Raw genomic sequence first — 23152 nt, forward strand, 5'->3', positions numbered from 1 at the left:
CCCAGAGACAAGTAATCGATAACGGGTCATCGTTACTATCACAAGTAATCGATAACGGGTCATCGTTGCTATCACAAGTAATCGATAACGGGTCATCGTTCCTGTCACAGCCCGTTGGGGCGGAAGTGTAAGCCTCCGATGGGAAGGCCTGGTGGCTGTCGCGCAGCCCTGTTTGGCGGCGGCCCGGCCCGCTCCCCCGGGCTGACAGCACGGGCCTCCAGGCCTCGGGAGCGGGCCGGCCTGGCGGGCACCTGGAAGGGCGCTGAGCGGCTCCCCGTTTCCGGTGGCCCGGCGTCCTGAGCGGGAGCCAGGCCCTCCACCATGAAACCTCTTCTCCCTCCTCACAGGGCCCACGCGCGGCTTTCGGCCCCTCTAGGGGACAGCCATGTCTCAGGAAGGGGCCGCCAAGGGCCCCCGCACGGAGGGGCCCGTTCCCCGCCCCCGACGCAGCGGCGGGCTTTTCCGGAAGGACGCGGAGGAAGCGGGCTCCGCGGCGGGCCTGGCGGCACACCTGCGGGGGCCGAGCCCCGGGGCCCGCGCTTCGGCCGGCGGGAGGCGGCGGGCGCTCGGGGAAGAGGCCCGCCGAGGCGCCAGCTCCCCGGCCGAGGGCGCGCCCAGGGCCGGCGCGAAGGCCGAGGCCGACTTGGTGGTGCTGGACCTGCCGGTGGCGGGACAGAGCCGGGGCCCGGGGCCTGGCCCCGGGCTCCACACCCAGCTGCCCCCCGCGCCTGCTCAGGGACGGCCTCCGGCCTCTAAGAGGCCCCAGCTTTCTCTGCACAGCATCTTAGACGAAGACTGGGCCAGGAATCTTTGCAGCGGGTCTGTGGGCCTCCCAGACAGAGCCCTGGCTGGCAGGGAGCGGCCAGCGGAGGCGGAGAAGGCGAGCTGCCCCCGGCCCAGGGCGGCTGGAGCAGGTGGGCGTCCTCCAGGGTGTGATGGGAGGAGCCCCCCACACGGAACCGCCACCCTCACTAGGCTCAGCCCCTGTTCGGGCGAGAGTGTGAGGCCTGCTCAGAGGACGGGGAGGGGGCTGGTCAGAGCCCTGGTGGGGGCAACCCCCAGTGGGTGGGAGACCCCCCAGGAGCTGACCTGGAGTCCTGGGGAGGCCCCTGCAGTCCTCTTCCTCCCAAGGATACGGGTCTGGGCCAAGAGATTCGGATGGAAGTTGTGTGGGATGTGCCTCAGGGACTGAGTTCCGATATTTGCCCGAGGCGGAGCATGGGGCCCAACCAGGCAGCCCCTACGGCCCTGTCCAGTTCCCGCTGCCCAGTGGCGGGCTGTCCCGCAGGCCAGCCGCCCAGGATCCGCCCCGGAGCCCCGCACCGTGCCCGGGAGTGTCTGGGAAGGCGTCCGCAGGGCAGCGGGCAGCTGAGCAGGTCGTCGTGGGGGCTGGCGGTGAGGATGCCTGCTGCCTCACACAACCAGGAGGAGCTGGAGGTCAAGGCTTGGCCAGTGCCCCTGGGGAGGCCCGGGCAAGGACTCCCTGCTCTCACTGACGCCCCTGCCGGCTCCCCAGAGTCTGCAGCCAGCGAGGCTCGCTCAGGTCCATTCGTGGGGCAGAGAAGATCCAAGTGTGCTAAGCTGGGGAGGGGCCCAGCGCCCCCCGCCGAGGACCGGGCCACGGACAGAAGCTCCGACAACCTCAGCCACGACCCGCCGGCAGCATCCCGCCCAGGAGGCTTCCCCAAACTGGTAAGTTGAGCCTGAGGGGTGGGGCTAGGAAGGGCCAGGCCAGTCTCTCAATGCCATGCCTGGTGGCGGAATTGAATAGAGCTGAGCTGGATGGACTCCTAATGACCTTTGTCCCACATGCCCATTTGACACCTGACTAAACGAAGGCCCACCAAGTCAGGAGGCTAGAAGTAAACACACTTGCGGACATCTCGCCAGTGGTCAGTATCTTTTGGAGTTGGTAAGTCCTGGGTTCAGATTTTGCCTCTGCCCACCTCCTAGCTGAGTGACGTTGGAATATTTTTTTAATCTCTCCGTGTCTTCATCTGCAAAAAGGAAATACTAATTTCAATTTAATGGACTAAGTGAGATGATGGCATAAGACAATGTGCCTAGCACAGCAGATGGCACAAGGCAAATTACTTCATTTATGTCAAATTGGCTTTTGCTTGGGTGTCAGCAATTGCCTATAAAGTGGGCACTGGCTCTGTGTGTCCAGGTGGGGAAACTGAGGCTCGGGGAAGTTCACACACGTCTCCAAGCTCACACACAGCGAGGGAGTCGGTGCCTACCCATGTTCCCTGTATTGTTCTTTTACTTGTAATAATCGCCGTTTTATTAAGAACCATAGCGAACATGTTTACACAGCAAAGGCAGGAGACGGCACTCCCTGCTTTTGGCGGATGCTTCTCCCATAGTTGATTTTTATCCCACTCGTTGAATAGGTATTGTGTGCTAGGCGCTTTTGATTGAATTTTCACATGAAGCCCGGAGAGGCAAGCTAACAGGTCCCAGGTCCCACATCTGGTAAAATGACGGAGCCAGGATGCAAACATAGGCCGTCTGTCCTGAGAGCTCGCGGCACGGCCTGCTGGTGCATCTTCCCTCCTGGGGAGGGGTGCTCCGGGCAACATTACTGCCGTCACGATCAGCAATAGTACCTAGCCTGCCTACTGTGTGCTAAGCGCTGTTCCAAGCACTTGATCTTCAGTTTTCCTAACCACCCTATGAAGTAGATGCCATTGATATAAACCCATTTTACTGAGGTGGACATGAGGCTCAGAAAGGTGAAATGGCTAGTTCAAGGCCAAACAGCAGATTAGTAGCACTGTCACAGGAAGCAGCGAGCTGCCTGTGAGATTTACCCCCACCTGGTGCTGTAATTACACGAGAAGGCGGTTACATTGTCTTTGCAAGCATCACTCAAACACATTAGTTTTTAATAAAAAAAAAGAATGTGTGTTTATCATAGAAAAGAAAGGAAAAATAAAAATTCCCATAATGTCAACATTCAGGGCTATTTCCTGGTGACATATTGGCATATGTCCTCTTTCCCATCTTTTTCCTATGCGTATATATCTTTTCTTTGCCTAGAGATGGGGTCACATGTGCCAAATTTTTTATAACTTGATTTTTGGTATTTAATCCCCCCCCCCCAATTAATTGTTAGCACAGAACGAGGAAATCCCTTTGAATCCCACCCAACCCCTTGCCTTTTGTGGAGATAACCATGTGAACAGTCTTTCCCTGCCTGCTCTCGATGAACTCCATACATATGTGAACACCTCCACCTTGTGCCTTCCTGTCTGTAAGGAGGCTCATCCTGCGCCTCATTGTTCCAGGACCTGTACTTGGTTTACTCTCCACGCGCTGTAGCATTTGAAGATCTTTCCAAGTTGGTGCCTATTGTTTGGCGAATCCCCGAGCCTGCATCACGGCAGCTACGGACACACTTGTCACAGGCCCTGCTAGGACCGGAGGATGGGCCGGGACTTCCTTTTCTCATTTCCTACCTCTGCAGTGTGGCTCAGAGCACGAGGCCTGGAGGCCACCAGCCAGGCATTGGGTCCTGGCTTTGCCCCTATCGGAGTGACCCAGGCAAGCGACTTCACCTCCGGGGACATCTCCGAGGGTGGAGGCTCGGCACATGAGATGGCGTGTGCTTGGCATTTAGCAAGGTGCCCGGTGTGAGGACGCTATTCAGAAACGTTACCTGCTGTTCACACAGTTCCGTCCTGCTCTGAGTCATGCTGGGGTGAACATCGCTGCGCATCTGGCTCCTCCCCATGTCACATTAGTTATCGGGGCCAGGTGCCCAGCATGGGGATTCCTGGGCCCACAGCGTTCTGAGGGGCTAGTCTGAGCTGGGTGGCGGAGCCAGGTGCCCGCCCGCCTCGCCTGGAAGGCGCCCACGGCTGCTCTCGCCTCCAGGCCCCGTCCTTGACTCTGCAGCCCAGCCCAGCATCCCACAGCTTCCCAAATAACCCGTTGCCATGGCAACTGGTGGCAGCTGCAGGAGAATGGAGGCTGGGCATGACAGGGACGGGCAGGTGGTTGAGGACAGGGCTGAGTGGGGCGTGGGCAGAGTGCCCAGCTGGTCCGGAGCCCCTCTTTGGGCCCTAGCACCTTCTCCGGGGGGCAGCCTGGCTTGTGCCAGGGGCAGACAGATGGGTTCAAGGTCAGACTCTGTTTCTTACTTTGGATGAGAGATGTCTCTCATCTGAATCTTAGTTTCTTCCTCTACAAAATGGGGGAGTCAGCTGGGCCCCAGAACTGCTGGGAATCTGGGGTGTGAGGTTGGTCATGTTGAATTCCTCTGGCTTGAAGTAGAGACTCTTGGAGGGGCGGGGGAGGGGGTGGAGACGCCATTTTCTTCTCTGTCCTGAGCCCCGCAGTGGTCAGTGAGGTCTGGAGCTGCTCTGTGGAAGGCAGGGGACGTGAGGAGGGCAGCTCTGCCCACCACAGCCAGGGAGGCACAGAGCTGCTCAGCCCCACCCAGGTTCCCAGAGTCCGGGGTCCCGTGTAGCTGCAAAGTGTCAGAAGGCGTGTGAGGGAGGACTGTGTCTTTCCAACAGATGGACAACCTAAGAATAGCTCCTTTTTTTGAGTTCTTATTGTATACAAGGAGCTCCACATATATCATCATCTCATACTTAGTCCTCACCATAGCATTAGAAGTCAGTGTTCGCACCTCTGCTTTGCCAAATAAGAAATCTTGGATTCAGAGAAGGCATGTGGCCCACTCAGGGTCATACAGCAAGTGAGCGGTGTGGCCGGGATTTAAATCCAGGCCTGCAAGACTCCAGAGTCCATGATCTGAGCCAGGCTGCCAAAGGCCTGGCTAAGGGTTTGGATTTGTATGGGACTTTATTATAATTTCTTCAACAAGCGGCAAGTGGAAGATAAGTCACCAGAGAGTCAAGATACAGACTGAAGTCCCGCAGACCCTGCGTACCTAGAGGGCAATTAAGTCTTTCCTGGGAAGGGGTGGGTGGGAGGGTTTTCAGCTAGGGTAGGGCAGAGGAGGGGCTGTCTGAGCTGGGCCTGGGCAAAGGAAGCAGGTGTTCAGCAGGTAGACAAGGTAGGAAGGGTGTACCAAGCATGTGCAAAGGTCTAGCAGCGGTTCTCAACCTGTGGGTCGTGACCGTTGGAAAACACATATAGCATATCAGATATTTACATTACGATTCGTAACAGTAGCAAAATTACAGTTATGAAGTAGCAACAAAAATAATTTTATGGTTGGGGGTCACCACAACATGAGGAACTGTATTAAAGGGTCACGGCATTAGGAAGGTTGAGAACCACTGGTAGAGGCAGGAGGAAGGTTGGAGCCTTATGTAGTCAGGTCTTTGCTTCTGTTATTTTTTAATCCTCACCCGAGGATATGTTTAAAGAGAAGAGAGGAGAGAGAGAGAGAGAGAGAGAAAGAAACATCCATTGGTCAGTTGCCTCCCATACCTCCCCGACTGGGGATTGAACCCGAAACCTAGGTATATGCCCTGTCCTGGAATTGAACCTGCAACCTTTTGGTATACAGCACAACGCTCCAACCAACTGAGGCAGCCAGAGCACTTCTAGTTATTTTTTTGCCGTTTTATCTGATATTAATATAGCTACAAACCTGTATTTGGTTGGTAATTGCCTGTTCACATATTATTCCATTTTTTCCTCTCAGTCTTTTGCATTGCTGTATTTTAGAAATGGGTCTTCTGAACATCTTATAATTGGGCTTTCTTTGTTAAAGGTTTGATAATTATTTTTATTTGTCTGAAGTATTTGTCCATCTACATTTGTTGTAATTACTGATTTATTTGAATCTAATCCTACTGTCTTATTTTGTGTTTTACATATATCCTGCATTTTCTATACTTTTCCCCTTTTATTTCCTCCTTTTAGATTGATTTTTTTTCTTATTCTTTTTCTGTCTCTCTAGAAGATTGGAAGTTTTCTGTGCCCTGTTTATATTCTTTTGGTGGCTATTTTAGAAATTTTAACATGAATACCTCACTTACCAAAGTATAAAGGTAGTTACATCTTTATCTTCCTCTGAAATTATATAAGGATCCTGGGATGCTTTAATTCCAAGCATGAACCTTCCCCCAATTTCTTTTTTTAATCCTCACTTGAGGATATTTTCCTTTTGATTTTAAAGAGTGGAAGAGAGAGAGAAAGACAGAGAGAAATATCGATGTGAGAGAAACCAGGGCCTGGGCCAAGGAGGAGCCTGCAACCGAGGTCCATGCCCTTGACCGGAACCAAACCTGGGACTCTTTGGTCCGCAGGCCGACACTCTATCCACCGAGCCAAACCGGCCAGGACGAACCTTCCCAATTTATGTGCTGCTGTTATCCAGTGAGTTAGTCCTAAATTATTTCTTTAATTCCACAAACTACACATTGTTATTATAGAATCATAAGTCCATGTAGGTTTAGATTTAACAACATATTTATCATTTTCTCTGCTCAAGATTTCTCCTTGCATCTCAGCGTTTCTACCTGGGATCATTTTTCCTTTCTTCTGCCTCAAGTTCATCCTTTAACATTTTGGTTATTGAAAAAAAATTAAATTATCAAGAAAAACAATAACTCGCTTTTCTCTACGGTGTTTTTATTTTATCCTCATTCTCAGAAAAGATTTTGTCTGGGTCCACAATTGATAGTTATTTTCTTTAAGCTCATTGAAACTATCATTCTGCTGTGTTTTGCCTTCCACATTACTATCGAGAAGTTAGCTGTTCCTCTAATTGTCATTCTGTGGTAAGTAAAAGGTCTCCTGGTGAGAGGCATTGTAGAGGAGCGGTTACAGGCGTGGCCCCTGGAATCGGACTGCCTGGATTTAAATCCAGGCTCTTTGGTTTATTAACTGTGTGACTAACCAACCTCTCTGGGCTTCAGTTTTCTCTTCTGAAAAATGGGGACAATAATGGTACCAGTGCTCCGCTCATAGCTGTGGTGAGGATTGAGTGAACTAGCATGTACACCATGCAGAACAGTTATAGTGCCTTTTCAGTGCTATTTACCTGTTAGCTGTTATTTTTGTTTCTTGATGCTTTCAGGGTCTCCTTATCATTGGTGTTGAACAGTTTCATTATGATTTGTCCAGGTGTGGATTTGCTTTCACTTATCCAGTTTGAAATTCACTGAGCTTTTTGAATCTGTGAATTGTTGTCTTTGATCAATTCAGGAAAATTCTTAGCCATAGATCTTCAAATAGTACCTCTGCCCCATTCTCTCTCCTCTCTCCTGGGACTTTAGGTTAATTAGTCCTTTTCACTCTATCTCTAGTGTCTCTTTGTGTCTCACCGTCTTTGTGCTGTGAATAGTCTCAGTAACTTATTAAATCTGTCTTCCAGTTCACTAACTTATTTCCGTTGTGTTAATATGCTATTAAACCTATATATTGAGTTTTCCATTTTAATTATTAGCATATTTTTCATTCCCAAAATTTGCATTTGGTTCCCAACCAAATCTGCTTGATCATTTTTTAAATTCCTCACCCAAGGATATATTTATCAATTTTAGAGAGAGAGAAGGGAGAGAGAAGCATAGATTGGTTGCTTCCTGTACACACCCTGACTGGTGTTCGAACTCATAACCTAGGTATGTGCCCTGACCAGGAATTGAACCTGCGACCTTTCAGTGTACGGCATGACACTCCAACCAACTGAGCTACACCAGTCACGGCATGCTTGATCATTTGAAAAATTTATATATCTTTTTCCTTTTGCCTTTTTTTTTTTTGGTTATGTTCAACTCCTTTTATTTTGTTAAACATGTTATATATATGTATTTTGTATTTTGGTCTGATAAATCCAGTTCCTAAAGTCTTTGCTGGTCTGATTGCTGTGTTGTTTGGAGCCTCCTAATGCTGCAGTGCGGACCCTAAGATGGGGCCTGCCGAAAGGTTTTAAATTGTGAAGGGCTGTCCTTAATATCTTTCCTGCTTTCCGTCCCAGATGTCCCGTTTTCTCCCCCCACCCCCCTTCTCAGTTTATTTTTTTAAAAGGCTGATTCATTCCCATGGTTAAAAAAAAAAAGTGAAAAGTTTCCTTCCCAGCTCCCAGTCCCTTTCCTATTGGCAGCCTCGTTTATTAGGTTCTGGTGGATACTTCCAGCGATATTTTATGCAGAGTCAAGCAAATACAAATTTAAAAAGTCTTTTTCTCTCTTTTTAGTGCAATGGTAGCACACGACACACATTGTTCTGAACTTGTGTTTCAGTAAAAAAAAAAAATGTTTCCGGTTATAAAAGAAATACGTGCTCATTTTAAGTAACATAAATGCCCAAGTGCCTATATGTGGAAAGCAAACCCCCACCCCTGTAATTTCGTTCCCTAGAGATAACCTCTATTATGCAACTATAACTACGTATTTACATAAATGGGCTTATGCAACAGATACTATTCTGTCAGCTATTCTTATTCTCCTAATAGTACAGCATGACATCTTACCGTATCAGTCAGTGCTGCTGCATAAGTCAGCAGCTTAGTGCCTGGGCTTTGAGGCAGACAGAACTAAGTTCTGATCCTAGCTCCACTGCTTAAGAGCTACGGGACTTTTCAGATCCTCTCTGAGCCTCAGTTTCCTAATCTGTAAAATGGGGATAGAAATAGTACACACCTCCTAGTGTTGTTCTGAGACCGTCATAAGATTACATGTGATGTGCTTCCTCCAGGGCCAGCTACCTTCTAAGCACCTGATGAACAGTAGTTTATATTATGACTCACCTTTAAAAAAAAAATATATATATATATATTTATTGATTTCAGAGAGGAAGAGAGAGATAGTAACATCAGTGAAGAGAGAATCATTGATTGGCTGCCTCCTGCACCCAATTGGGGATTGAGCCTGCAACCCAGGCATGTGCCCTTGGCTGGAATTGAACCTGAGACCCTTTAGTCTGCAGGCCAATGCTCTATCCACTGAGCCAAATCAGCTAAGGATATGACTCACCCCTTTTAATGGCCACATAGACCCCATAGTATAACACGTCACTTTTTATTACCCATCCCTCCTTTTTAAATTTGATTATTTTTTTAAATCCTCACCTGAGAATATTTTTTTATTGATTTCTAGAGAGAATAGAAAGGATGGGCGGGGGAGGGGGGGATGAAAGGGAGGGAGGGAGGGAGGGAGGGGGAGAGAGAGAGAGAGAGAGAGAGAGAGAGAGAGAAAGGGAGAGGGAGAGAGAGAGAGAAAGAAACATCGCTGTGAACGAGACACATTGATTGGTTGCCTCCTGTACATGCCCGATCAGGATTGGGGAGTGAACCCGAAACCCAGGTATGTGCCCTTAACCAGGAATCAAATCCGAGACCTCAGGTGCTCGGGCTGATGCTCTAACCACTGAGAACACCGGCCAGGGCTTAACCATTCCTCTTTGATGAACATTAGATTGTACTCAATTTTTTCTGGTTATAAATACCAATGCAGCGAACACTGAACGTACATCTTTCACCTCTGTGGGTTCCTAGATCCTCTGCGTTCTAACCTCTGCCTCCTCTTTCTCTTCAAGGAGGAAACAAAGATGCCCCGCGGAGTGAAGCGTGTGTGCTACGTAGGTCTTTACTTTTCATTACAGCCCTTCTTCCTCCCTCTCCCCATGTCTGGTGGGATGGGGGCTCCTCCAATTAGCGGCAACCCCAGCCTCCTGGCCTGCCCCCTGCCAGAGCCCCCTAGTGCTCCCACTCCCTGTGATGCTGAATCTCAGACTGCCACCTTCCCCCAGACCTTGGAACCTGACCATTCATGGTCATTCATTCAAGGATTACTTTTCAGACCCACTTGCTTTCAAAATAATTCCCCATAGTTTGCAATAAAGCAAATGAATCAAACACACTTAAAGTGGGATTGAAGCCTAAAGAAAGCAAGAAAAGGGAAGGAGAAAGGGAAATCTTGTTACAACCCCCCCCCCCCCCCCCACACACACACACACAATCTTGAGCTTCTGGCAACCATAGCGAACAGGAGAGCAGGACAGATGCTTAGCTCATTAGAAGACCAGGACCCCACTCTGACCTCCACATCCCCCCTGATGAGATGTGTCTAGAATCAGGAGGGTGAGAGGGTTCAGTCAACTCTGAATGTGTCTGGGCGTGAGCAGGGAAGATGAGAGAGAGGTCGGAAAGAAGATGGGCTCCTCTCCTGTGACAGGCCAGACAGTTAGCAAGCCGCGATTGACCCTACTGTGTGCCAAGCCTTTAATAGGCCTCGGGAATACAGTGTTCTCTGTCCTCATGGAGCTTAGAGTGCAGTGGGGTGGGGGTGGGGGGGGTGCAACATAAGCACTTTGAGGTGAGCCCCGCCCGCACGGCTCTTCTCCCCCTGCAGCTGGATTCTGGGGAGGTGATCCACCTCCTGGGGGCCATCAGCCACGGGCAGGCAGCGGGGTCGCGGCCGCTGAAGTTGGAGGCCCTGGAGAACATGATGGAGATCAGCGCAGCCTCACCTGCCCAGAGGCCCAGGAGGAAGATAAGGCGCCAGGCCCACGGCCCCACTTGGTGCCAGGTACAGAACACGCGCGTTTTAGTTTCATGAATGGAATGTGGTTCTTAGGCGATGTCTCTCAATCCTGTTGAGAGAGACACCCTCACACTGACTCTCCGAGTGGCCACTGCAGCCCAGAGAGATGCTGTTGATCCCGGTCACACAGCAAGCAACGGCCAGAGGGTTAGGCCGCCACCTGGCCCGTGCCGGGGGGCCTGCGTGCTGCTTGCTCCTGGCCGCCCCAAGTTCTCCTGGTTGCCTCCCTCAGGAGGGACAGAGTGGGGCTCTGGTGGCGTCGCTGACCCCTTCCGCCATCTGGGAGTGGCTCCCTGGCCCTCAGGGACCCCACTCCTCCTCCACATACTCTTTCTCCTGCAGGAGGGGCTTCCTGTTCAGGAGGCCCGTGCAGAGTGGCCAGGGGTGAGTGCGTCTGCCCCTGTCACACAGCCTCCTTCAGGGAGAATGTGGGAGAGGGGGTGTGGCTGGGGGAAGCTGTGTCCCTGCCGGGCCGCGGGCTGGACCCAGCCACCTGGCCTCAGTTCCCCCTCCCCCACAGTCCAGTCCAGTGGAGTCTGAAGAGGAGGAGCCCGAGGAACAGGACTGGGAAGAGGACTCAGGTGAGGGGCCGCCCGTCTCCCGAGGACTGGTGGGGACTGAAGGGGGCTGGTGCCCAGCAGTTCCTGGAGACAGGATATGTCTTTTCTCCCCTCACCCCCCAGTCAGCTTCTAGTCCTTCCCCAAAGAGGTAGGGGCTGATGGCTGCCTGGGCTCAGCTCTCAGGCAGATGGGGTGGGACAGGGTCCCTGAGACCGGACCCCTCCTTTCCCTGCCTAAGCCCCTCAGCACGGAGTCACTTCCTCCCCTTGCCCCGGAGCATCCCCTGGGGAACCCTGATGCTTTTTCTTCACAGCTCAGCTTCAGCTCCAAAAGGACATTGGGGTACGGCACACTGTGGTCCGCGTCATGCGGAAGGTGCTGTGGAGTCGGTAAGGCCTGCTCCCCACTTCCCTGACCCCTGACGGCTACCACCACCTCCCTGGGCCATGCTGTGTTCTGAGGCAGGGGTGGGGAACCTTCTTTCTCCAAGGGCCATTTGGATATTCATAACATCATTCGCGGGCCATACAAAATTATACTTAAAAATTAGCCTGCTATAAAAAAAATAGCCTGCTATAGTTGGCCAGACATTTAATGAACTCACCCCGAGTGCCATGGCAGGGCCAGACCAAATGATTTCGCAGGTCTCATATGGCCAGAGGGCAGGGTGTTTCCCACCCGCCTTCCAAGGGCTTTTGTGTGTATGACGAACCCATTTTGTAGCCGTGAGGGCAAAGAGCGAGAAGAGAGACGAACTTGACCCTGGCCCCTGTGGCTTCAAGGCTGCGCTTTCCCATTAAGCCCCTGTGGCTCAGGGTCTGCTCAGGTCCCTGTGGGTGTCACCACAGCAAATGTTTTCAGATATAATGAAACTGTGGTGGGATCTCAGAGATCTGAGCCCAGGCTCTCATTTACCAATGGGGAGACCAAGGTCCAGGGAGGGCGGGACTTTGCAAAGTCCCAGCAGCCTTTGCCAGTTTGGCTCAGTGGATAGAGCGTCGGCCTGTGGACTCAAGGGTCCCGGGTTCGATTCCAGTCAAGGGCATATGCCCGGGTTGCGGGCTCGATCCCCAGTAGGGGGCATGCAGGAGGCAGCCAATCAATGATTCTCTCTCATTGATGTTTCTGTTTCCCTCTCCCTTCCTCTCTGATAGCACAAAAACAAATTTAAAAAAATGAAAAATAAAAAGCCACCCAGCAAATCAATGGCAGATTCAAGGTTTCACCCACGGCCAGGGCTCCGTCCTCTGCCTTGGCTGATGCCCTCCCCTCCCCGAGGCTGTCTCCCCTTGTACTTTCCCCAGTCCCACTGGCCAGGGCTAGAGCGTGAGCTGAGCAGTCAGATTTTGCTTTGCCACTAATCATGTGGCATAGGGCAAGCCCCTTAGCTTCCCTGAGCCTCAGTCACCCCTTCTGCAAATGGAGACTGATAACACTTGTTCCTCAGAGAGGTGGGGTGAGAATGAATGGGCCCATGTAGGAGAATGCCCAGAGTCAAAACAGAGTTGGCCCAGACCCTGCCTCCCACCGTATCTCTCCCGGCCAGCCGAGGGCCTGGGCCACCTCACAGCTCAGGGCCGTGTCCCCCACAGCCTCCGGGAGCTCCCAGACGTGGCGCTGAGTAAGGAGGTGGTAGAGGGCATCGCTGCTGGCATCGAGGCAGCTCTCTTCGACCTGACACAAGCCACCAACTGCCGCTACAAGACCAAGTACCGCAGCCTGCTGTTCAACCTGCGCGACCCCAGGAACCCCGTGAGCGGGACCGGGGGCTGGGCCGGCCCCTCCGCGGCACACAGCCCGGCCTTTGAGCGGGTGGGGCTCTGAGTGGTGTGGTGCAGCCCCTGCCCCTGCCCTGCCCTGCAGGACCTGTTTCTCAAAGTGGTTCATGGAGATGTCACCCCCCACGGCCTGGTGCGGATGAACTCAATCCAGCTGGCCCCCCAAGAGCTGGCCCGCTGGCGGGACCAGGAGGAGAAAAGGGTGAGGTTTGGGGTCAGGTCAGGACAGGTGACAGGATGGGGGGTGGTGCGGAGGGGTGACCCGAGTATGGAGCAGGGAGAGAGAGACAGAGCAGAGGGAGGAGGGAAGGTGGTGAGACACGGGGAACACAAAATGGAGAGAAACATAGAAACGAGGAAACGAAAAGAGAGAGCAGGCAGACGGAGCGAGCCAGAGAGACTCCACCAAAAAAGTTAGGAAAAGCGGCAGAGAGGAAAGGGGTTAGGGATGGAGAGCTTGGTAGAGGAGCGACACCCCTGAGAGGTGTTGCCTTCCACTTGCTTTTCTGTGAAGCTGGGCTTGGGGGGAGGGTGGGCTTGGGGATGATGGTCCAGACCAGGGGTGGGCAAACTTTTTGACTCGAGGGCCACAATGGGTTCTTAAACTGGACTGGAGGGCCGGAACAAAAGCATGGATGGAGTGTTTGTGTGAACTAATATAAATTCAAAGTAAATATCATTACATAAAAGGGTATGGTCTTTTTTTTTTTTTTTTTTTAGTTTTATTCATTTCAAACGGGCCGGATCCGGCCCGCGGGCCATAGTTTGCCCACGGCTGGTCCAGACTCTAGAGTTCATGATTGGCATCTGCCATCCATGGGGAGTAGACCCCTGGGGTGCCCCTGTTCCCATTCCTGGTGCCCCAGACTGGGTGAGAGACCCCCTGTCCCCACACTTCACATATACCCTGTGTCCATGGTCTCCCCTCCCTGGGAACTGTTCAGGGGCAGGGAAGGTGTGGGCACCGAGCTGGCCTAGGGGATTTGTGTAGCGGTTTTTGTGGCCCAGTGAGAGAGGGAAGGACTGATCTAGGGAGCGGGGCCATGGGATGGGGTGGGTGCTAAGGCTCCCGTCCTGGTAGACACTGATTAGAGTGAATAACTAGAATCCACAGGTGAATCTCTGCACTACAGACTGAACTTCTGTCCAGGCCCCGTGGGGACCAGGGAGCGGGACCAGCTGCACAATCGGGGGCCAGGTGCTGAATGAAAATGCGGGGCCCTTTGTTCAACACGATTAAGAATTTCAAGATGACAAGGGCATTAAGCACGGGGCCCGTCTAAGCACAGAGCCTGCGCAGCTGCCCCAGAGCCTCGCGCACGAAGCCCGCACTGCCAGGGCGGACGGGGCCCGGCCCTCCGGGGTGGCTAGAAAGGGAGGGACAGGCTTTCAGGAAACATTTCAGATAGGATGGCATTGACCAATACTAAGTCTTTACTATGAGCCAGGCTCTGGCGGAGTACCCTATGTGTGCTGTTTAATATAATGCTCTTAGTTTAATCCCCGGAGAAGAGAAAATACGAGGCTTAGAGCAGTAAAGCGCTTGCCCAAGGCCACTACCTTGTGGGTCTCTTATATTAATAGCCCACCTGGCACTCCAGAGCCTGCGCGCCTCCCAGGACAGATGGTGGGGTGCCCTCAGGAGCAGAACTGACTGTGCTGGTGCAGGCGAAGTTCAGGGCGTGCTGAGGAGCAGGGCTTGTGCTGGAGGGTGGATGAGTGGACTGTGGAGAGAGAGGGCTGGGGTGGAGGGCTTTCCCGGTGAGGGGAATGGCAAGAGCAAAAGTGTGGGGAGGGAAAAGGCCGGCATGGGAAGGACCACAGGAGAGGGCTCGAGCGAGGACAGTGAGCACTGGGGCTCTTGGGGCCAGAGACCCTCCTGAATCCGGCTGAGCGAGGGCTGCTCCACCCCACAGGGCCTGGAGATCATTGAGCAGCAACAGAGGGAGCTGTGCATCCTTCCGACCTCCAAGCTGACCCACAAGGGTGAAGTCGAGATCCTGCGGGACACGGACCAGATGCTGACCCTGGAGGACCTGGTGGTAAGCGGAACCTGGCCTGGTGCTGGGCAGGGCCTGTGCCCCTTACCTCGCCAGCTGTGTGGCCTTGGGCACATCACCTGGCCGCTGTGCGGCCCACCATCTTCATTGTAAAGCTGGGTAATGATCTACCACGCAGAGTCCAGGTGAGCCCGGGGCCAGGCAGCCCCGACCCAGGGCCTGGCAGCTCCTCCTCAGTGCCGGTCCCTCTCCTTTTGACCTAACCCCAAGGGACCCCACGTGAGTGGTCCTGTCCCCGCAGTTCCCCCCCAGATACCCGGTTGGGAAGCAGGAGGGCCACACTGTTGGAGGCAGTGTCTTTGTGCCTGGAAGGAGCAGACCTGCTCTATTTGGCAGAAGGAATTAGGGGTGCTTCAGGCGGGGAAGCACCCAGATCCCAGGGCAGTCAGTGCAGAGTATCCTCTTATCGCTGGGGATCTGCTTTGTCCTCCTGTCCATCCGGCTCCCTCCTCCTGCTTGGCCCCTGCGCCTTGCACATGGCCCGACACGGCGGCTCAGCAGCCCGCCAGCTCAGCCTCCTGCAGCTGTCAGAGCTCCCCGGGGGTCCCTCCCGTCACTCTCAGAGGCGCCCCAGCTTCTGTTGGGTGTTGTGTGGGTCAGATGTTCACACCAGTCTGATCAGCTGTGTGTCCAGGACGGGGAGTGCAGGGAAGGTCCCTGGAGCCGTGTTCACTGGGGAAATGGCAGTGAGCATGACAGACAAGGTCCCTGCTTCTCCCAGTCAACATCCAGGCCAACCACCAGAGCTGCTGCCTGTGCAGAGAGGAGCCCTCGGGGATGTGGCTGCTCTCCAACCAAAACCAATCTGTATTCCCTGAATAGATTGAATGTAAGTGCAGGGGAGGAGCTAGGAAGACCTGGAGAGAAGAGAGAGGGGAAGAGTAGGGGGTGGCAGAGGAGGGGAGGGAAAGTAAACACAACAGTCTTGACTCCTTGCTGAAATGTACTCCTGGATGAGGAACCTGAAGCCATTTGCCCAGGTCACCTAGTTGGCAGGGGGGTGATGAGATTTGAAGCCAGGCTGTCTGACTCCAGAGCCTGGGCCTTGGCACTACTCTGGAGATGGTTTTTAGGGCAAAAGTAGAGGTTAAAATCTTTAAAAAAAATTTTTTTTCTTGATTTCAGAGATGGAGTGGGGGCGGGGAGGGAGGGAGAGAGAGAAGCTGATCAATGATGAGAGAGAATCATTGATCGGCTGCCTCCTGCCCGCCCTACACTGGGGATGGAGCCCACAACCCGGGCATGTGCCCAGACTGGGAATTGAACTGTGACCCCCTGGTTCACAGGTTGACATACAACCACTGAGCCATGCCAGCCGGGCAAGGTTAAAATCTTCTTGAATCTTCCTAAGACAATGTTTAGTTTGTGTTTAAAGCTGCTCTGTTATGACGAAGAAAGGCGATTTGGCCATGGGCATCAAGAATCCTAAAAATGTCCATTCTCCCTGATTCTGTCATCAGCTTAGAGAACTTGTCCTAGGGAAATAGTTGAAAGTTTAGGAGAATATGTCCTTGCACAAGGATGTCCTCAGAACCAGTTGTAACAGCGAAAACCTGGGAATGACCCACTCGTCTGGCCCTGAGGTGATGCGTACACTGCCACGCACCTCATTCGTGTAACAGACACAGGGACCGTGGACCGGGCAGATGCCGCTGCTGTCATTCAGGGACATGACGAGGATCCAGGCAGACCTCATGTTATTATGCTTCTGCTTTATTGTGCTTTGCAGATACTGCATTTTTATTTTTATTTTTTACAAACTGAAGGTTGTGGCCACCCTGCATCAAGTAAGTCTATTGGCACCAGTTTTCCAACAGGCTCAGATGATGATTAATTAGGCTTTTTTTTTTTTTAAACAATGATGTTGTTGCTTTTTATTTGGGGGAGCCTAAATTTTATTTTGGTGACACCAAGATACATGAAATATTGTCTTCCTGTATTTCATACTTTGCTCTATAAATAAAAATTTTTATTGAACTTATTGGGGTGACATTGGTAATACAATTATATAGGTTTCAAGAGTATGATTCTATAATACATCATCTTGTATACTGTATTATGTGTTCACCTCAATAAGATATTTTTAATTAAGGTAGGTACACTTTTAAAAAATATATTTTTATTAATTTCAGAGAGGAAGGGAGAGGGAGAGAGAGATGGAAACATCAATGATGAGAAAGAATCATTGATCAGCTGCCTCCTGTACGCCCTCCACTGGGGATTGAGCCTGCAACCTGTTGCATATGCCCTTGACCAGAATCAAACCCAGGACCCTTCAGTCCGCAGGCCGACGTTCTATCCACTGAGCCAAACCAGCTAGGGCTAGGTACACTTTTAAAAAAATTATTTATTAATTGATTTTAGAGAGAGAGGAAGAGAGAGAGAGAAACATTGATATGTTGTTCTACTTATTTATACATTCATTGATGAATTCTTGTATGTGCCCTGACGGGGGATTGAACTCTGGACCTTGGTGTACTGGGATGATGCTCTAACCAACTGAGCTACCCAGCCAGGGGGCACACTTTTGTTTTACACATAAGGCTATTGAACACTTAATAGACTACAGAATAGTGTAAATATAACATATATGCACTGGGAAACCAGAAAAGTCATGTGACTCACTGTATTGCAATATTAGCTTTATTGTGGAACGGAACCCACAGCATCTCTGAGGTATGCTCTAAATGTTGAATATATATAGGGTGTCCCCCCAAAATGCATACACACGTTAACAGCTGATAACTCACTTAATTTTCACTCCTTTTCAGGTTTAACTGATTTGAAATAATGGGTGAAGCCAGACTAAGCTTTGAACAAAGAAAATTTATCCTAAAGTGCCACTAGACGTTTTTTTAATGGGGATACATAAAAGATAAAGTTTACGGTACAAAACCCGGCATCAGTCGACGAATTGAGGGCGCACAAATACCGAACAAAATAATTCTTGATGTTTGCGATTCCATTGCTTCACCTTATCAGCAGTGCCTGGACCAGAATAGTCATCAATTTGAAAACAGGCAATGACAAAACAAATTATTAATTTCTGTAGATTCTTTTAAATTTTGAAAGTGAACTATATGTTAATAAACACTGAGTTTATAATCATTCAAAGTGTGTATACATCTTTTTGGGACACCCTGTATATGTATATTTTTAATATTCATCTGAGGATATGTTGTTTTTAAATTGATTTTAGAAAGATGGAGGGAGGAAGGGGGGGGAAGGGAGGGAGGGGGGAGAGAGAGAGAGAGAGAAAGAGAAACATAGATTGATTGCTTCACATACACACCCTGATCAGGGATGGAACCTGCAACCTGGGTACGCACCCTGACCAGGAATCAAACCTGCTACCTTTTGGTGTATGGGACAACGCTCCAACCAACTGAGCCACCCGGCCAGGACCAAGTTGAATATTTGATCCTAGCTATTTTAGTAAAAGATCCCTAAAACCTTTGTATATATATATAAAAAATATAAGGAATACCCAGAGTACCAACAGTTGTCTCTAAGTGACAGGACAGGGGTGATTTTTTTTTTAAATTTTCAAATTTTCTTTAACGAGTCACAGTCCTTTTGTAATAAAGAACATATTACTTGGAAGAGTAAAACCACATCCCTGAGGCTTTCCGCTCATGGAGGGCTCCTGACTTCCCAGCTGCCTTTCCAGGCCACCCCCTCTCCCTGTGCCTCCCAGAGACCCATGCTGTCCATATACTGCAGCCCATTGGCCCTGCCTGCCATGTCAGAGGACTCCACAGAGCAGCAGGAGGAACCCCCAGAGCAGCAGGACCCCACGGAGCAGCAGGAGGAACCCCCAGAGCAGCAGGAGGAACCCCCGGAGCAGCAGGAGGAACCCCCAGAGCAGCAGGACCCCACAGAGCAGCAGGAGGAACCCCCAGAGCAGCAGGAGGAACCCCCAGAGCAGCAGGACACCACAGAACAGCAGGAACCCACAGAGCAGCAGGAACCCACAGAGCAGCAGGACCCCACAGAGCAGCAGGAGGAACCCCCGGAGCAGCAGGACCCCACGGAGCAGCAGGAACCCACAGAACAGCAGGAGGACCCCACGGAGCAGCATGAGCACCACTTCTTCGACCCCAGCTGCCACATCTGCAAAGGTTGTGGGAGACACAGGGCACAGAGGGGCGGGCAGGCTGGGCGGTGAGGGTCAGCAGTAATAGGGATGTGTGGCCTGAGGAGAAGGTGGCAGGGTGGGGGTGACTGTGCCCCATGTCACTTCAAAAATCACCTGCTTCAAACCCTGGCTCTAAAGCCCTGGCTGGCCTCAGCCTGGCTGCCAACCCCCGTTTCAGCTCCTGCCTCTGCTGTTTGCAGACTGGAAGCCCTCGTGTGAGCTGCCAGGCTTCTCCAAAGCCGACAGGAGGGTGGAGGACAATGTCATCCAGAGAGCCCCAAGCCCAGACCCTGTGTCCTCTCCAGAGATTCCCCAAATCTCGGAGACACCTCCCATGGAGCCCCCGGACAGGTGTGGGGCTGGGGCAGGGAGGTGGGGGAAGCCACCCGTGGGTTTCTCTTTCTGTGTGGCCTTGGAAAAAACGTACCTCTTCCGGGGTCTCAGTTTCCCCGTCTGTGCGGTAGAACTAATCATCCCGACCTACTGGTTCACCCCCGCATAACGCCGTGCTTGGACCAGTGTGCTACACCCGCAGTGCGGACACGGGACCTTCTTGGAAAAGTAAAGATGCTGGGGAAGCCCTGATGACCTTTCTCCCTGGCCCTCTCTCTCTGTCCTTCCCTCCAGGCTGCAGGTGTCTGCAGGGCCCACAAAGCCCCCCTGGGAGGGGGCTGTGGCCATGTTCTCCATCAAGCAGTTCCGGGTCAAGGCCCAGCTGGTCTCAGGACACAGCTGTCAGCTCATCATGGTACTGCTGCCCTATTCACCAGGGTCTCCCTCACACACTGACCAGCCCAGTCAGTTACTCACACCCTCATTCATTCATTCACTCATTCTCAGACCCTCTCTATGCCTGGCCCTGTGCTAGACATGGGGACAAATGAGATGCCAGCCCCACTCCTGCAGACACACGTGGGTAAAGGACTCCCTGTAACCCAAGGCATAGAGCAAGAAGGACCCAGGACAGCGGTCTGTGCTTCCCTCGCCCACAGGAGATTTTAGAAGTGATAGTTAAGTGACTAATGATCAGCAAATGTGTGGGACGAAGGCGGAAGGTCAGAGGAGGGAGTGAGGGCCTTCTGAGAAGTTGTAGGAGATTGGCCAGGACAGGACGTAGGCCTCCTGGGGCAATTAGGGCTTCCTGGGCAGCCACTTGGGGTCCTGATAGACTAGTTGCTCATCCTCTTCGTCACAGGCTGTGGCTTTCAGGTGGCTGGTGTCCAGTCTGCCCTCAGTGGCTAGGAATCTTGGGGGCTGACTGGCCATGCTACCTGCCCCCAGACCCTGCCCGAGGTGATCCGCTCAGCAGGCTGCATCCCCTCCAGCACCATCTGGAACCTTCTGGCTAGCGTCTGCCCAGCCAAGGCCAAGGTAACCACCCACCCTTGCGTATCACCTCTTCCGCTAGCCCCGTACCCCCAGCCCTGTGCCCCCTCTCTCTCTGCCTCTGGAGCAGAGACCTGGTGTACAATAGTTGAGTCGAGTTCCCACTGTGACTGCAGGCTTACAGTGTGACTCTGGGCGAGTCCCTCTGTTTCCTTCTCCGGAAAATGGGGATGCACTTACTCATAGCAGGGGTGTTTGCAGGAGGGAAGGATGACTGCTCCTACAGCTGCTGTCCTTCCTGCAACTACAGGACGCCTGTGTGGTCAGACTGTGCCCCCAGGGGGCTCGGGACACCCAGAACTGCCGCCTGCTCTACTCCTACCTCAACAACAAGCAGTGCCATGGCTTGGCAGCGGTGGAACACGCGAGGGTGGTCCTGCTGCCCCTGCCTGCCTTCCAGCCCCTGCCCACCAGACTGCGCCTTCTTGGAGGCCCAGGTGAGGATATTGATGCCCGTACTAGACCCTGCCTCCCTTCACTTGGTCACACCCATGTCTCTGTGGAGACAGGCACCTCTCAGGAGGGAACTTCTGAGACAGGAAAATGTGATAACAATGCCAGTAGCTCATACTTGTCTATTGTTTACTGCATGCCAGGCAGTGTTCTAAAAGCTTACTTAAATTAATTCACTTCGTCCTCCAAATAACCCTAGAATGGTACTATTAATGTCTTCATGTCACAGATGAGAAAACTGAGGTAGGGTCACACCATCCATGTCTACCCTCAGCCAGGGGAACCCTTTCCCTCACTGAGAACCAATCTTCCAAGGCACGTCCACCCACCCAGTGACTTTCCCCAGCAGCTCCCGGGCCCCCGTCTCCTTGCTGGAAAGCTCCTCTTGGGGGTCTGACCTCCAGACCTCCTGTCACAGCCAGCACGCAGCTCCCGGAGGGCGGTACACGCTCTCCTACCAGGCCTTGGGTCTCTCCCTGCCTCTCCCCAGGCCTGGAAGCCGCTCACCCAAGCCTGCTGCTGGCTGTGCTGCTCCCCACAGCAGGGTTTCCGGACACAGCGGAATCCAGCCCCTTGCTGGAGAAGGTTCGCAAGGTGGTCTCCTTCAACAAAAAAGTGGAGATGAGATGCTACCAGCGGAAGGACAGGAGGCCGGATGTGGCCCCGAAGGGCTCCCCTCCCCCAGGGGGCAAAGGCAGCCTGGCCCCAAGGGGAAGCTGTGCTGGGCAGAAGCCCTCTAGAGGCAGGGGGAGACTGTGGGAAGAGCCTGAGACCTGGCGGGGGCCTGGACGAGGGGAGTGGCCCACAAGACCAGGCTGGTGCCAGTCCCGGCATCCCTCTTCAGCACCAGCTGGCCGGGGCCAGCACCTCCACAGGGCATCCTGTCCCCAGCAAGCCCTGCTCCAGCATCTTGAATCCCTGGTGACAATGAGCCGCCAGCTCCAAGCCTCCCTGAGATCCCCAGGCCAGGAGCTCCTTCCCCCGTCCCCTGCAGCCGGTGGAATCCTTGGGCTCCTATGCCAGCCTCCGGCAGCTCCAGAGCCCCCTGGCCCAGCCCCCGACTCCTCTTTGGGCCCAACAGATGGAGCTGGCTCTGAGTGTCCGCTCCCTGGAGAGGCCTGACCCTAGAAGAGGGCCTTTGACTCCCTCCCCAGTGCTGAACCCTGAGCTGTTCCAGGGACATATGGGGGCAGAGGAAGGGGAGGGCCAGCTCAACCCACCCGCCCCTTTTGAGTTTCATGTTTTGCAAACTGTTTAGTGTTGATTTTTGGTTCAATAAAGATTTTGACGAAGTTGAGACTGCATGCATCTGCTGGCTGGGCAGGAGAGACCCTGGGCCTGGCCAGGTGTGGGCTGGGGTGGGTGTGTCTGAGATTTTGTGCACAGATGTGGTAGCAAAGCTAACGTGCTGGGATGGAGGGGCAACTTTGCCAGTTGCTTGTCTGAGGTCCTTGACTATCACTATGTGCCAGGGCACGGCTGTTGGCATGGTGGGTTCTGGAAGCATTTTGCAAGTAATCTGGACTAGGAGGGAGAACAAGTAATGGGAGAGAAGGCAGGAGTAGGGAGGGGGAGAGAGAGAATTCGGCTTTTGAAGGGGCACAGGCACCTAGAGATTGCAATGTTTTTAAAATTTTTCATTACCAAGAAAGAGTTGGGGTGGGGGTGGGGCCACCACCATAGTCCCTATGTGTCTCTGTGTGTGCCTCTGCCTGTGAGCATGTGTGTGTGTCTGTTGTCTGTTGAAGTCGGGCGATCCATAAAGGACTCCTCCTCTCTGTATCTCTTGCCAGCTCCTGGGCACTGGGACTGGAGAAAGCCAAGGGTCTTGGCCTGGCAGGTGGACACTCAGGCTGGAGTTAGGGCTGGATGGTGCTGCTTTGCCTGGGGCCTGGAGTGATCTAACAGCAGCTCCAATGGAAAAGCATATCAGTGTGGAGGGTCCTTGGGAGAACAGTCTGGGGACTGGCCTGCAAAGGAGCTGCTCTTGGCTGCCTAACCCACACGGAGAAGCAGGACGTGGCTTGGAGAACTTCTGATAGGACCCTACCCTTCTTCCCGGGCCTGAAGGGTGTCCCCCTGCCCACCCCTTCTCGAAATCTACCTATGTGCCAGCCTTGTCCTGGACCGTGCTGGACGGATGGGGTGTTTGGGGGAGTCTCTTCTGAAGCTGCCCCATGAGCTCTGCTGTTGCCCTACCCGCGGACGACAGCAGAGGGGGCCCTCGGCCTTGGGATGGAGGTCGGGGCTGGCAGGGCCTGAGGCCGAGCTGGGGGTGGGGCGAGGTGTGGGATTTTAGCC

At 52.9% G+C, this 23152-nt stretch overlaps 1 protein-coding gene across 1 annotated transcript; it reads left to right on the forward strand.

Moving 5' to 3' along the window:
• Window positions 1–334: 334 nt before the first annotated feature.
• SPOCD1 (SPOC domain containing 1) lies at window positions 335–22148 on the forward strand. The gene is given in 19 exon segments (XM_059690393.1): window positions 335–948; window positions 950–1000; window positions 1002–1138; window positions 1141–1415; window positions 1417–1692; window positions 9469–9510; window positions 10284–10460; window positions 10818–10915; window positions 11001–11056; window positions 11350–11425; window positions 12629–12788; window positions 12900–13016; window positions 14731–14856; window positions 18572–18995; window positions 19213–19363; window positions 19640–19760; window positions 20294–20383; window positions 20649–20835; window positions 21342–22148. Coding segments are annotated over 19 exon segments (3759 nt in total). The 5' UTR covers window positions 335–385; the 3' UTR covers window positions 21974–22148.
• The last annotated feature ends 1004 nt before the right edge of the window (window positions 22149–23152 follow it).

This window comes from Myotis daubentonii, chromosome 3 (assembly GCF_963259705.1).
Source record: "Myotis daubentonii chromosome 3, mMyoDau2.1, whole genome shotgun sequence".
Taxonomy (NCBI): Eukaryota; Metazoa; Chordata; class Mammalia; order Chiroptera; family Vespertilionidae; genus Myotis; species Myotis daubentonii.